Source organism: Macaca nemestrina, chromosome 10 (assembly GCF_043159975.1).
Source record: "Macaca nemestrina isolate mMacNem1 chromosome 10, mMacNem.hap1, whole genome shotgun sequence".
Lineage (NCBI taxonomy): Eukaryota > Metazoa > Chordata > Mammalia > Primates > Cercopithecidae > Macaca > Macaca nemestrina.
Window position 1 is genome coordinate 126,465,996 of NC_092134.1, and position 13,732 is coordinate 126,479,727.

The 13,732-nt window shown below is 36.4% G+C and overlaps 1 protein-coding gene across 2 annotated transcripts in view; it reads right to left on the bottom strand.

Annotated features, from left to right (window-relative positions):
* Positions 1-13,732, bottom strand: part of LOC105481666 (protein tyrosine phosphatase receptor type O) — a 273,785-nt gene that overhangs the window by 92,517 nt on the left and 167,536 nt on the right. For both annotated transcript variants that reach the window (XM_011741389.3, XM_011741385.3), the window contains exons 3-6: positions 10,614-10,772; positions 8,420-8,572; positions 5,957-6,400; positions 3,952-4,113 (exon numbers count right to left, since the gene is read on the bottom strand). In XM_011741389.3, the coding sequence (XP_011739691.1) occupies positions 3,952-4,113; positions 5,957-6,400; positions 8,420-8,572; positions 10,614-10,772 (918 nt within the window). The remainder of the gene's footprint in view (positions 1-3,951; positions 4,114-5,956; positions 6,401-8,419; positions 8,573-10,613; positions 10,773-13,732) is intronic.

Genomic DNA, 13,732 nt, shown 5'->3' on the forward strand with positions numbered 1-13,732 from the left:
TGATAATTTGAAGAACACAACAGGATCCTTATCATAAAATATCTCCATAGAAGTGCCCATCCTTAGCTTTGTTCTCATATGTTCATAAAGTGGTTCTTAACACAGTGCCTGCCACCTAGTAAGGACTCAAGACATGTTAAGGTGATTATTATCTACGGAAATTCCCTGCTGAAACGCAAATGTGAAACTTCCATTTATTTGCTAGGATGCATTTCTCAGCTCCTTAATTTAATACTGTATTCCTAGGTTGAGACCTAGAAGAGGAAAAGGAGCACGTGGCTCTACTGGGGAGGACAGACTAAGGTTCGGTGTAAATGGTGCAAGGGAAATGATAAAAAATGATATTAATTATAGTAAAGAGATATGGAATCCGTTATATATTTATATATTTGTTCCTGGCAGGTCAGTAGCATCACAGACACAAGGATGCTACCGTAGTTCTCTTGGGAAGATGTCTAGGACATCACAATAGTGGTTGAGCTTAAAACACGGATGCTCACATATAAACTGCTTTTCAGCATATAAACTGTTTTTTAGCATATAAACTTCAAGTTTATATGTGTTATGTATTTCATTCCTTTAACTTATATTTATTTACTTATTTGTTTATTTATTTTGAGATGGAGTGTCACTCTGTCACCCAGGCTGGAGCGCAGCCTTATCTTGGCTCACTGCAACCTCTACCTACTGGGTTCAAGCGATTCTCCTGCCTCAGCCTCCCGAGTAGCTGGGATTACAGGTGCCCACCACCACGCCTGGCTAATATTTGTACTTTTAGTAGAGAGAGGGTTTCACCATTTGGCCAGGCTAGTCTCGAACTCCTGACCTCAGGTGATCCGCCTGCCTTGGCTTCCCAAAGTCCTGGGGTTACAGGTGTGAGCCACCGTGCCTGGCCCCTTTAACTTTTATAACAAGCCAATGCGATAAGTACTTTTATTAAATCTCACTTGTCAGATGCGAAAACTGAGGCAGAGATAGGGTAAGTCGAACTAGGATTCACACACAGGAAGTCTGATTCCAAAATCCATGCTCTCAACCCTGCATGAGACTTCCTGGAGCACTATGAAATAGTAAAAATTTGGAGACAGGATAATTGCACTAAGACTTAGTTTGGTCCTTATTAATGGTGGAACTTTGGACAAATGAGTTAACGTCTCTGAATCTCAGTCATTGCATCTGTTAAATGGATAAATCATGGAATTTTAGAACAGAGCAGAACTTTAGAGACCCACTGCCTTATTTTGCTGATATGATTTGGCTCTGTCCCCACCCAAATATCATCTCGAATTGTAATCCCCACTTATCGAGGGAGGGACCTGATGGGAGATAATTAGATCATGGAGGCGGTTTCCCCCATGCTGTTCTCAAGATAATGACAGAGTTCTCACGAGATCTGATGGTTTAAAAGAGGCAGTTTCCCCTGCTCTCTCTCTCTCTGTCCTGCCACCCTGCGAAGAAGGTTCTTGCTTCCCCTTCGCCTTCTGCCATGATTGTAAGTTTCCTGAGACCTCCCTGCCATGCTGAACTGTGAGTCAATTAAACCTCTTTCCTTTATAAATTACTCAGTCTCAAGTAGTACTTTATAGCAGTGTGAAAACGGACTAATACATTTGCTGATGAGGAAACTGAGGCGCAGAGATATAAACAAGCTGCCTGAAGTTACAGAGCTAGTAAGTGCTTCTGACCCAACCCAGACCTCCTGTCTCCTGAGTTAGCGCTTTGTGACAATCTGATTAATTTACCTCATAAAGTTGCTGCTGGGATCAAATGAGATAATATGTGTTAGCGAACTACATAAACGTGAAGTGTTACTACTGTTCTGAAGAGTACTAGTGTAGTGGGGGCACAGAGGGTAAAGGTTGAAGGAAGCAAAACAAATTCAGTTATTTAATAGTTTTACCTTATGACTGACCTGATAATCAACCTGAGGAATTGGGTCATTGCAGGCTAAATGAAAATGGATTTTGTTATCAAATACTCCTGAGTTCTAATCTTAATTTTGACACTTGGGGAAGTCACTGAACTTTCTGTGATTCAGTTTGTTTTTTAATGTGAAAAATGGGGGTAATGAAAGTGTTCCCTTCATAAGGCTGCTGGCAGACTAGTACAAATTCCTACCTGAATTCTCATCTCTGGGAAGGCCTTCAAAGCTACATAAATGTAAATTATAATGCAATAACATAAACATATAATAAATTGTAATGTAACAGCTCAATACCAGAATATGTGAAACAGTTTGGTCAGGAAAAATGGGTTGCAAATATACTTTAGCTGGTGTGTGACTACATTATGCTGAGCAAACGTGAGCCACCCTAATTTGTTGCTCATTTACCCAGTTAGTTGTATTTATATATGTGGTATCCATTTTTTAAACCAAAGAAGTATATGCAGTACATCTGAATAACTCATTACCATAGAACAGAATCTCCTAAGCACTTAAAAAAGTCATTCTTTTAGCAACAGAGAAAAAACAAAACTTCTGGGAACCCGTATTTTTCTAGATAAATATTAAGATGCATCTCTTTAAAGTAATCACATTTTTGAGCAATTCCGACATGTCCTCAATGGCACTAGTCACTTTAGATACTCTAAGAATAGAGCAGAGCACATGAAAGATACAAGTGGTTCCATAAATAGTTCTTGAATGTACAAGAGAATGAATAAATATGCAAACGGTATAACTCCAGCCTAGGATTTTACAATTTGACATGAGAAGCAAGATGCACCTAAAATAAATCTAGAAAAATACCACACACTAATAAGTTCTGTGTTTTGTGCTGTGTACTATGAGACAGAATAGGAATTCAGAGAAGAGAAGTCAGAAAGACCAGAATTGTCGCGGAGTTTCCGTGGAGGCTGTTCACATGGGCAGTGGATCTGTACTGGTGCAGAAAGAGACCATTTGTTCAGTGAGGCATTTTTAGTCTTATGGAAAGAATGAAATACTCAACTTTGTTCTCTTTCTTAAGTAATCACATGTCCAAGGTCTCTAATACTTGAAAGACACACAAGGCAGTTGGGAATACCTTTTCTATGCATCTGATAAATCTTTAAGGCCTTTCTTTTGCCAGAGGTGACATTTTTGGTTTTTCTTTTAGTAAAAATATTATATGGGATATTTTTAACATTTTTAAGCCGCTGCATAAACTGAGCTCCTCTTTTGCTCTCATCCATTCTTGAACGAAAGGTGGTATTTTGCCTTTCCAGATGGCAATAGGATATGTGGTGGTTATCCTTTTCTGAAAGCAATTTTTATTCTTTGCCTTCTGGTTTTTCTTTCTACTGATCGGAGGCACATATAACTCCTGATAGGGTAGGTTACTGATTTTTGACCTCTATACTTCCAGTAAACATAGTCAATTTAGCTAAACACGTTATAGAGGCTGGCACTGTTTGTGCAACCTTCAGAGGCTAGCTTTTGCTGTGCTGTGACCCTTATGGAATTGGTAGAGGCCACCCTAGGACTTGACATTGGGCTTTTAGGTTGCTCTAGCTATGGCTTTTTCCACCAATTTTATGGAGACCACCTGGGTGTACTTGAATCTTTGTCTTTCTTTTGAGCTTCGCAAGCTCAATACTCTAATGAGATTTTTCATAGTCCTATAATGTCATTTCCTTATGGCCTCAAGCAAATGTCATATTTCCCAAACTGTATGTCCACATCCTTGGAGGGTTTGTTATGGCTAATGTGGAAGGTCAATTTAATAAATGTTCAATTATCACAATAGTGAAAAGAATCCTCAAGTTAAACCCGTGGATAGGATTGCTACTATTAAATATGCATATATTTCCTCTGCTGTCCAAAGCTTGTGGATCTCAGCCTCTCCTGATCTTGAAGACTTCTCCGCATCTCTAAGGTTTGTGAATAGTTGACATCTGAGCATCAATAATCTCACCAGTTCCATTGTTCTAGCTCCCCAGTAAGTGTAAAGTGATCTCTTTGTTACTTACTGATATAAAAGCTGAGTGATTTTGCTGACTGACTTTTTCGAGTTTCACAAGATCCTGAGGAACTAAAGGTTGTCACAGATAACTTATATTTCCCAGGTTCCTTCAGTTCTGCAACAAATTCATGTGCTTCTTCATCCACCGTCAAATATTCAGTAAAGTTCTCTAAATCATATAAAAAAAAGAGAAGATATATGAATTGACGCCTGGAAAGGCCCTGGGTATAGACAAGTCAATTAATGAAAAAAAATAATTAGGTATTTTAAATGTTCCCTCCTTTTGTCAAGTTCAGTTACACCTCTAAACTAAAGGTACTATTAAAGAATATAAGTAAGAGTTCAATATTTTTACAACCTTCCAAATAACAAAACTCAAATACGGCATTCGAATCAATAAAACTAGGGATGGGTCTACACTGTGTATCTTTATGTACTCCTACCCAACAAAATTATGTTTACAAAACAGAAGTAGATAGTCAGGAAAAGATAACAATTATTGGCTTCCTCATCACGAGGTAAGGGCTAAAAAATAACCAGCATCAAATATCTTGTAAGTTCTTTGTGGTAGTATTAACCATTCAGAAGTGCTTTAACATTTATTTAAAATACATCTCATTTTTTAAGATATATTTTCTGATGTACCCCAGAATTTAAAGTAAAATTTAAAAATAATAATCATGGTAATATTTTTCCTTCATCCATTTGCTTTCAAATCTTCTTAAAGAATTATTTCACATTGCATCACAGTCCATCCATCCTCTGCTGCTTATTACTTCATTTGAAGTCATTATCATCAGTTGGTGACTACAACAGCCTTCAAAAGAAGACACTGTAGTCAGATAAATGCATAATAGAACCTTCATGAGAAGAGGCGGTAAAAAAATTTTGTAATGACAAGATCCTATTTGCCATAGGAACATATTTAGGAACAGAAAAATAAAAGACGATTAGGGAAACTTTAAAAAAATGTAGGCAATTCCAAGAAAATGACTTTTGACTCAAATAATTAAGAATTTTCATTTTATGTGTTATTTGGTTATGGTTGAATGCTGCATCATCTTGTATAGAAGAATCCACAGATTTTTGTTGTATCTCATGCTATTAAGTAAAATAGGAGTAAACAATATGTCAGTATATGAGACTACATGGGCCTTAAACTCTCACCCTAAAAATAAGGCTATCATCGTAACTTCAAATTTTTACAAATTATAACCTCTGCCACTCAAACTACTAGACCAGAAAATGGAAAATGAAGTATATTATTGTAAAAACTAAACAAATAACAAATAACCATAAAAATCTACCAAACAACAATTGAGATAGGTATCATGACCCAAACTTGTTGAAAGTCATGGCTCTACTTTCCTAAGTTAGTGGGCTATAAAGAATGAATCTCAGATGCTGAGTTAGTCAATGCAAAATGTAATATAGTAGCTATATGGAAATGTCAGTAGCTGTGTATTTTCCATGTTACTATCAGCTTCTCTTTGGAAAACTATGGTGCTTGTTCCAGAGGGACATACCCTAAAGGGAACAAGAGTAGCTGGTTAGCAGGACACAAGCCTCATATTCTTGAGGAAAGTAGTAATGTGTTCATAAGTATTACTTTGCTGCCATGTTTAAAAATTTGCATATGAGAAAACAGGAAATTTCTCTAGGATATGCTGTAATATTCTGGGATAGTTAGATCTTTGATTCAAAATATTTCCTAATATGATGTTTTCCTCATTGTTCTGAGACATGAGAAATATCAGGCAGTAAAATATATACAGTTGGCAGTACTCACAACTTGTGAATCACCCAAACCTTCTGATTCTTACCCAGTCTATTCATTTGGATTTTCTGCTCTGTCTGCATTGGATACCCAATTACATTCTTCCCTTTCTTTACCATTATTCTCTGGCTATTTGAGTGTCTATGATCAGTGCTTCTAAACTCAAATTTAAAAACACTTCAATTCCCCTTCCTTTGTATCAGTTCTTATTTCCTCTGATTTCCTACTGCTTTACCTTCTCGTTCAATATGGATATGGAAGCCATCAAAAGCAGTGGGTGGTTTGGGTGGTAACCAGGTCAATATCATTTGCACAGGGGAAAAGGAGAAAGAGCCTGATGTTGACTTCTCTGTCTCACTGAGTGTACTGTTATTTTCGTATTCCATGGGAAGTACGCTGACAAATTCATCTTCACTTTCAGGAGTTGCAGATGCACTGTCCCACCAATATGGCTGAGATGTAGTTTCATAGTCACTGCTATTAAAATCAGGCCAACCGGAAGAAGTGTTGCCCGAGGGAATTTCAGGGGTTTCTTCTGTAAAATGGAAGAGTTTTTCTTTTCCTATTGTATCTTGTGATCTCATGAAGGATTCCTCTGGGAAATTACCACTCTGTTCTTCCCAGTTGTTTTTGTTCAAGTTTACGATACGAACGGAAATATTCTGAGGTGGATAAGGGGCTGTAAGAGAGAGAATTTTCATTTTCAAGTAATTTTTAATTCAATTAGAGTGAATACTTAATCTCTCAATGAGTCAGGGACAAAAGCAGATTTTTAAAAATGGAATTTAATTTTACTTCTAATACACAGACAAATTTACGTCAAGACAAACTGCGTTTTTCTCCATATATATACTTCTAACATTTTGTGGATGATGTGTACCTGTTAACATACCACTAGTCACACTTCAAATATATTAACTTGCAATATTATGCTTGTTGAAGTGGTAATTTAACCACTTCTAAAAGCAGAGTATGTAAATATTTTTTAGTTTATCATAATCTCACTTACAAAAAAATGTATCTGTGTTCCTGGATTTTTATTACAAAGAAAAAACAAGTATAGTGTACTTATAGCTATGAAGATGAAAATACTCCATGTGACATAGTTGCACCTAGGAGAGTTGCATGCGTGTGCTGCCTTTAGAGATGTTAACACACATGTTAGAAATATGGCTTCACTCCTCACCTCTCTAAAATGAAACATATAAGCACAAAATGAGTTCATAAATTATGGAAGCACACTTACAGGGAGAAAACTACAAAGACACACTGCATAGTCTCTGCCTATAACAGTTTCTACTTGGCCTTCAAATAGCAGTTCAATTATCACCTCTTCCATGAATTTTTTTTTAATTTTTTTTTTTTGAGGCGGAGTCTCGCTCTGTCACCCAGGCTGGAGTGCAATGGCGCGTGGTCTCGGCTCACTGCAACCTCCGCCTCCTGGGTTCAAGCGGTTCCCCTGCCTCAGGCTCCTGAGTAGCTGGGATTACAGGCACCAGACACCAAGCCTGGCTAATACTTGTATTTTTAGTAGAGACGGGGTTTCATCATGTTGGCTAGGCTGGCGTCAAACTCCTGACCTCGGGTGATCCACCCGCCTCAGCCTCCGAAAGTGCTGAGATTACAGGCATGAGCCACCGTGCTAGGCCCCATGAAATTCTAATAAAAATTTCTCTCTCCTTCGTGCTGTTAAATAACTTTGTACCTCTTTTATAATATTTATCTCATTCTGCCTTGTATTAGTGCCACTTGTGTATTACGAGTACCATTTTTTGAGGACAAGGATCCTGTCTCATCAGTCTTTGTCTTCATGTCTCAGTACTTAGAACAAATTCCAGGTAGAAGGTGCTCAATTAATGTTTTTCTACTTACATTGAATAATGAAAAACATAAATAGAATCTTAAATGTTGACATCAGGTGAATTAGTGATTTAGCTGAAATAGTTTCCTGGTCTTGCACTAATGAATAAGAATCATGATATCTTAGAATTTCAAATTGTCAAGACCTTAGAAGTAATCTATCATAATCCTTTCCTGATGCTCATCAGAATGGCCTCTCCAGCTTTCCTATTGAATATGCAGGCACATTGGGCACATACGATGTTGCTTATATTGGTGATGGGTACTTAGTAGATATATGCTTATTTTACCCATTCATTCTTCCATCCATACATCCATCTATCCATCCATCCATCCATCCATCCATCCATCCATCCATCCATCCATCCATCCATGCATCTATCCATCCATCCTACAATAGTGCTTTATATTAGTGGTGTTACTAAAATTAAGCACTTCAAGTTTGAGATACATTTGAATTTCAATATTTTCCTTTAATAATCTGATAAACTGTACTAGAATGTCTTCTAGTTTTTTCTGCCATAGGGCCACTTGTCAGTAATAACTGATGTCTACTAGATCTGGGTAAGTTTTACTTAATTATAACCTTTGGTAATAATATAGTAGTTTTTATTCAAAGATTACAAATCTATGATTGCATTGACATATTTTAGATTTTTCTTATTGAATGTTTTGCCCAGTTCTTTTTACATTGATATAAAATCTGTTTTAGGTTATTAAACATATGCATTTTCTTTCTTTGCTCTGGATCAGAATATTTCTTAGGATAAAAAATAAATATACAGCAAAATATAACTGAATTATTTTTTCACTGTATTTGATTCTTCAGGAGACTTACCAGTTCTGTGCTGTTTGGGTTCATGACTGACACCACTGTACTCAACAAGGGTACTTTTATTAAAAGTTGCCTCAGATACCAGCTGAAAGGTGATATTACTATAACACATTCCTGGCAGCCAGTGATTAAATACTGTTTTTCCCTTAAAGAAATCTGTGAAGAGAAAATCAATTACATGAAAAATATGGTCTTCTAAATGTCACACACTTCTGGAAAGTTTGAAACAATTATGGTTAAACATTCACAACATAATATTTCCTTCAACTACTGTTATGGTCAATAATAAAGAGTTAGTAGAAGGCTAGAGACAAAACGTTGAATGTTTAGACTCAATCCTGAAGGACTTTTTCTGACAAAATTCCTAAGGAAATCGAACACAGTTGGAGTTAACTTTTTATGATAGGAACTTTTGGGGTATGTATTAATTGAAGGAGATAATATAAAGAAATTGTAGACGTTAAGTTTACACTGGCCATTTACTTTAAAATAAAAATCCAAGGTATTTTGCCATCTTATGACCTGAAAAAAAGCAATTTTACAAGAAAAGTTTTCATTTAGAAAAACTAGCCTAATTTAAAACTGGTTTATTTGCCAGTTTGAAGACAGAACCTGCCCAAATAAAAGAAATAATAAAAGTTTGGACTCCACTTAGAAAACTTTAAAGAGAATAACAATAAACTAAAAATCCAATCCGACTCAAAAGAAATGAGAGAAAAAACTAAAAATACCACTTATTGAATTGAAATCTAAAAATAGTTTGAAGAAGTAATAAGAAGTAATTGACTTAAGAATGGGATATTATTTTAAAATTTATGATTAACAAAAGTTTCAGTAATTGCTTTTTAATCATTCATAAATATATTTGCATATGATCTATAAACAACTTTCCATTTATTAATTTGCAGATTATTTGTTTTCATTGTAAATAAACAACATAATAATTTGTGGAATTTATGTTTCTTTGATTTTTTCAAAGTTTAAAAAAACTAAATTCACTGCGTATATTTCATTTATTCATTCATTCATTCATTCGTTTTGAGATGGAGCCTTGCTCTGTCGCCCAGGCTGGAGTGCAGTGGTGTGATCTCGGCTCACGGCAACCTCTGCCTCCCGGGTTCAAGCGATTCTTCTGTCTGAGCCTCCTGAGTATCTGGGATTACAGGTGCCCGTCACAACGCCTGGCTAGTTTTTTTGGTATGTTTTAGTAGAGACAGTGTTTCACCATTGGTTGGCCAGGCTAGTCTCGAACTCCTGAACTCAAGTGATCTGCCCACCTCGGCCTCCCAAAGTGCTGGAATTACAGACGTGAGCCACCACTCCCAGCCCCACTGCTTATATTTTAAATAATGTCTCGGAAAAAATAAATCCATGGAAGAAATGAGTGTGTAAAAGAAGCAAGTCAAAGTGACATTTTTCTGGATGTCATGCTCTGTGTGCTTCAATACTCTTTCTCTTCCCACCAATACATGTTTCCAGTTACAGTTAGCCAACTCTGGTAGCATTACCTACCTCCCACCCTCACTCGGTATGTCCTGAGAGTATTCAAGTTCCTTCACTAGGATTCACTCCCAAATGAAACTGAATGCCCTCTCTTCCCTCTCCCTCTAGCCCCTTCTACCCAGAGAAGTTGATTTTGTTCCTTTGACTAATTGAAGTATTGCTTCTCCTGGGCTCTTTTCTCTCCCTTCCCCACAAGGTTCCCATCAAGCAAGTAAAAAAGCAAAACTAATTTTTGTATGTTAATGTGTTCATTTAGCTAGTCATACAGCATCGCATTTGAGGATGCTGGATCATACCCAAGTGAAACTTTGCAAAAGGCACCGCTCTGGCTTCCCAGTCTCGGAAATGCCCATCTACCATACCCAGAAGGAAATGGTTACTTGTGCTTCTAAACTTAAGTCTGAATTTATTTCCTGCACCAGGCATGCTGCCTTAGGGAAGAGTAGCATGTAAGTGATAATAATTTGAGTATTTCTCATGCTGTACACATGACACCTGACTCTCAAGAAATGAACCAGATGTTCTAGGTTTCCTCATAGCATGATTTTCATAAGTCAATAATTATTTTTAATGGCTCATTTATAGGTCAACTAGTGAATTATAAAACCTCGTTGTAGTAAGAGAGAACATCATTTGGGAAAAGCTGCTAAAAAGTGAGGGTCATCATTGATTCAGCCTTCCTTTTGCTGCTTACCTTTATATAGCATTGTCCGGAAGTCTTTACCTTCCCAGTAGCTAATGTTCACTCTTGTGAAAACGTTATATTTTTCTGGGTAATGAATTTCAAACAGGACTCCTGTTTCAGGAGAAGGTTTATAGTCATATATGGAAACACTGGTTACAGGTAGAGGTTCTATAGAAGTGAAGTAAATGGAGAAAGGGAAAAGAAAGAGGAGAGAGAAAGACTGATATCAATACTTGAACGAACCAAGGATTACACCTACCAGAAATTCACACATATTTTCACTGTCTGTGGGCACTATACTCCTCAGTACCCATGAATTGAATGTTCTTAGCAGTAATTAATATAGTACATTTTATATAATGCTTTCTGCTTTTTGAAGAACTTTTACATTTATTTTTCCTTTTGCAACAGTCCTGATATCTAGGAAGAGCAAATATTAATATATCCTTCCCACTGATAAATATAATGATGGCTCACAGACTAAATTACTTGTTCAAGGTAATTTAACAAGTACATGACAGTCTGTATCTTCAGATTCCCAGTTTATTTTTCTTTTTCTCATGCGAAGGAAATTTGATATTAGTAACAGACCAGTAACAGAAAATAAATTTTGGCTCAGACCGATGATAGTTATATGATCATTTATTTCTTCGTGTGAGCATAGCACTTATTTTTCCATATGAAGTATAAAATTTTAAACTGTCCAATGTTGTAAAAAATATATGTTGTGGTGTTTCTCAAACTACTTTTTCTATAGAAGTTTAAAGAAAACATTTCTATTTTGCTTGAGTTATTCATTCACTGGAAAACTTTAAAAATACTCATTTTAAAAAATCCATTATCAATATATGTCTGCATTTCCTCCCACTCCCACTGTCCTGCAAATTTCTTGTAAATAATGCATTTTGCACCTTTCTGAAGAAGCTATTAAACAGATTTTACTTGTATGAATTTTATTAATAAGATATGTTAAATAATTTTGTTTGGGGTCACCTGTAATTCCAGCATTTTGGGAGGCCAAGGCGGGCAGATCACCTGAGGTTGGGAGTTTGAGACCAGCCTGACCAAACAGAGAAACCCCATCTCTACTAAAAATACAAAATTAGCTGAGCGTGGTGACACGCGCCTATAATCCCAGCTACTTGGGAGGCTGAGGCAGGAGAATCAGTTGAACGTGGGAGGCAGAGGTTGCAGTGAGCAGAGATAGTGCCATTCCACTCCAGCTTGGGCAACAAGAGTGAAATCTCAAAAAAAAAAAAAAAAATGAAGATAAATAAAATTTAAAAGCTGTTGGAACCCCAAAAATCACTTTAAGCATGCAAAAGATATAACTGTGATCTGAGTCACATATAGTTATAACTTCTGTTCTCAAATTACAGATTAACTCACTTTATTTTTCTTTTTCTGTACAATGACTAGAGGGAATTAAATAACGTCAGGGACAAAAATCTCCTGCCTTCTTAATTAATGACCCTTGTTGTAGATTAACTTCCCCTCTTTGTTGTCCCGCTTTGCTTAGGCCGGATGACAGAAAACCTATAAATCACTATCACACTCTGTGTAAAAAAAATGTTAAATGTCCCCTTCCCCAAAAGAAACACTGCTTACAACCAATGAAATTTCTGTTAACCAGGTGTCAACTTTGTATGAATACTTTTTTGTAATCCTGATAAAAACTTCTCTGTCTCTGCCTATAAGAAATGAGATCCCAGTTGCACTACTTCAGAGCACTGACTGAATGCTTTTGGAGTTGGTGTTTCCAGGTGGTCTAGCCTCACACTTTGTGCTTGAAAAAACTCTCTTTAAATGAGATGCTGACCCTTTTGACAATTTTAGATTGACAGAAAAAAATTTTTTGATTCACAGTTTCAGAATTGAGAGGATTCTTGGACATCATCTATAGCCTGACCTAAAGAAATATCCTTAGTTTAAATTTACATTCAAAAAATTTCAATTTCAATAACATGAGAACTCCAAATTTGACTTAGTTCATTCAATAAATAACTATTGAGTATCTAGTATGTCTCAATCTGTAGCGGGATATGTTTTATTTTGTTGCTCAGGGTATTAATCTATCTTTGCTATTGACTTTAAGAAACCCAGAAATAATTGAAGCTACATGTTAATGCTTTGATTTTTCCTGGAATTTTCTGAAAAACCAAGCCAACATCTACAAAAAAGTTAGGAAGACCTTCAGACTCCAGTGTATTTTATGATCATGTCACTGTACCCTATGTGCTATAGTCTCTGGTTAAAAGGTATGAATTTTATCTTTGTCTCATCCCTAGTCTTCCTACATGCAGGTAACATTTCAGAATGAACTCACGTACTCACTTATGTACCATGTCAACCAACCAAGCAACCAACCAACCAATCAACCAACCCTCGAAGACTCTGTTTTGAGTTCAAAACTCCCAAAGAAGTTTTGAACTGCTTCAAGTTCTTTCTTTCGACCCAGCCTAATTTACTAACCCATGGAGTCTACCAGATCCGGCTATTGACTCTGGCCCTAAGAGAACTAAAATGAAAGGAAACAGAAAAAGCAGCCACAGAGCAGTAACTCCTCCACTGTTGCAGTCCTGTTTCACATCCTCATCAGGGTTTCTTCTACTGAAAAGAGAAGTTAGAAGGGCACTTAATCTTTCATGACCTGAGGCATGAAGTCTACACATCAAAGCCACAGTCAAACTTTGAAATTCAAGACAGACAGGAGGATTAGAGAACAGATATTTTATTTTCCGATTTTTTTTTTCCTGCAACAAGCTACTTAAACTTTAAACTAAGAAAATGTCTTAAAATGCCTGTTTATATGTTTGTTTTATCTGTTTCCCTCAGCTTCAGTGTAAATGACCCAGGTCAGCTGTAAATCCTGTTGATGTCTAAGTATTACTGAGGAGTATTCAATCCAAGAACTACTGTTTTTAGAAGAACTCAAATGTATAGTATAAAAATATTTTACTATCTCGCCAGTGACTTCTCTCATTATCTTTCTTTTTAGAAATTAAGTGGTGTGGTATAAACCAGTGCTATACTTACTAACAGGCATTTCAGTGATGACAAAGTTAAATCCTAATCTAAGTCAATAGTCCTCACCTTGTCAGTCACTCCATTGTACTTCCCTTTCTTAG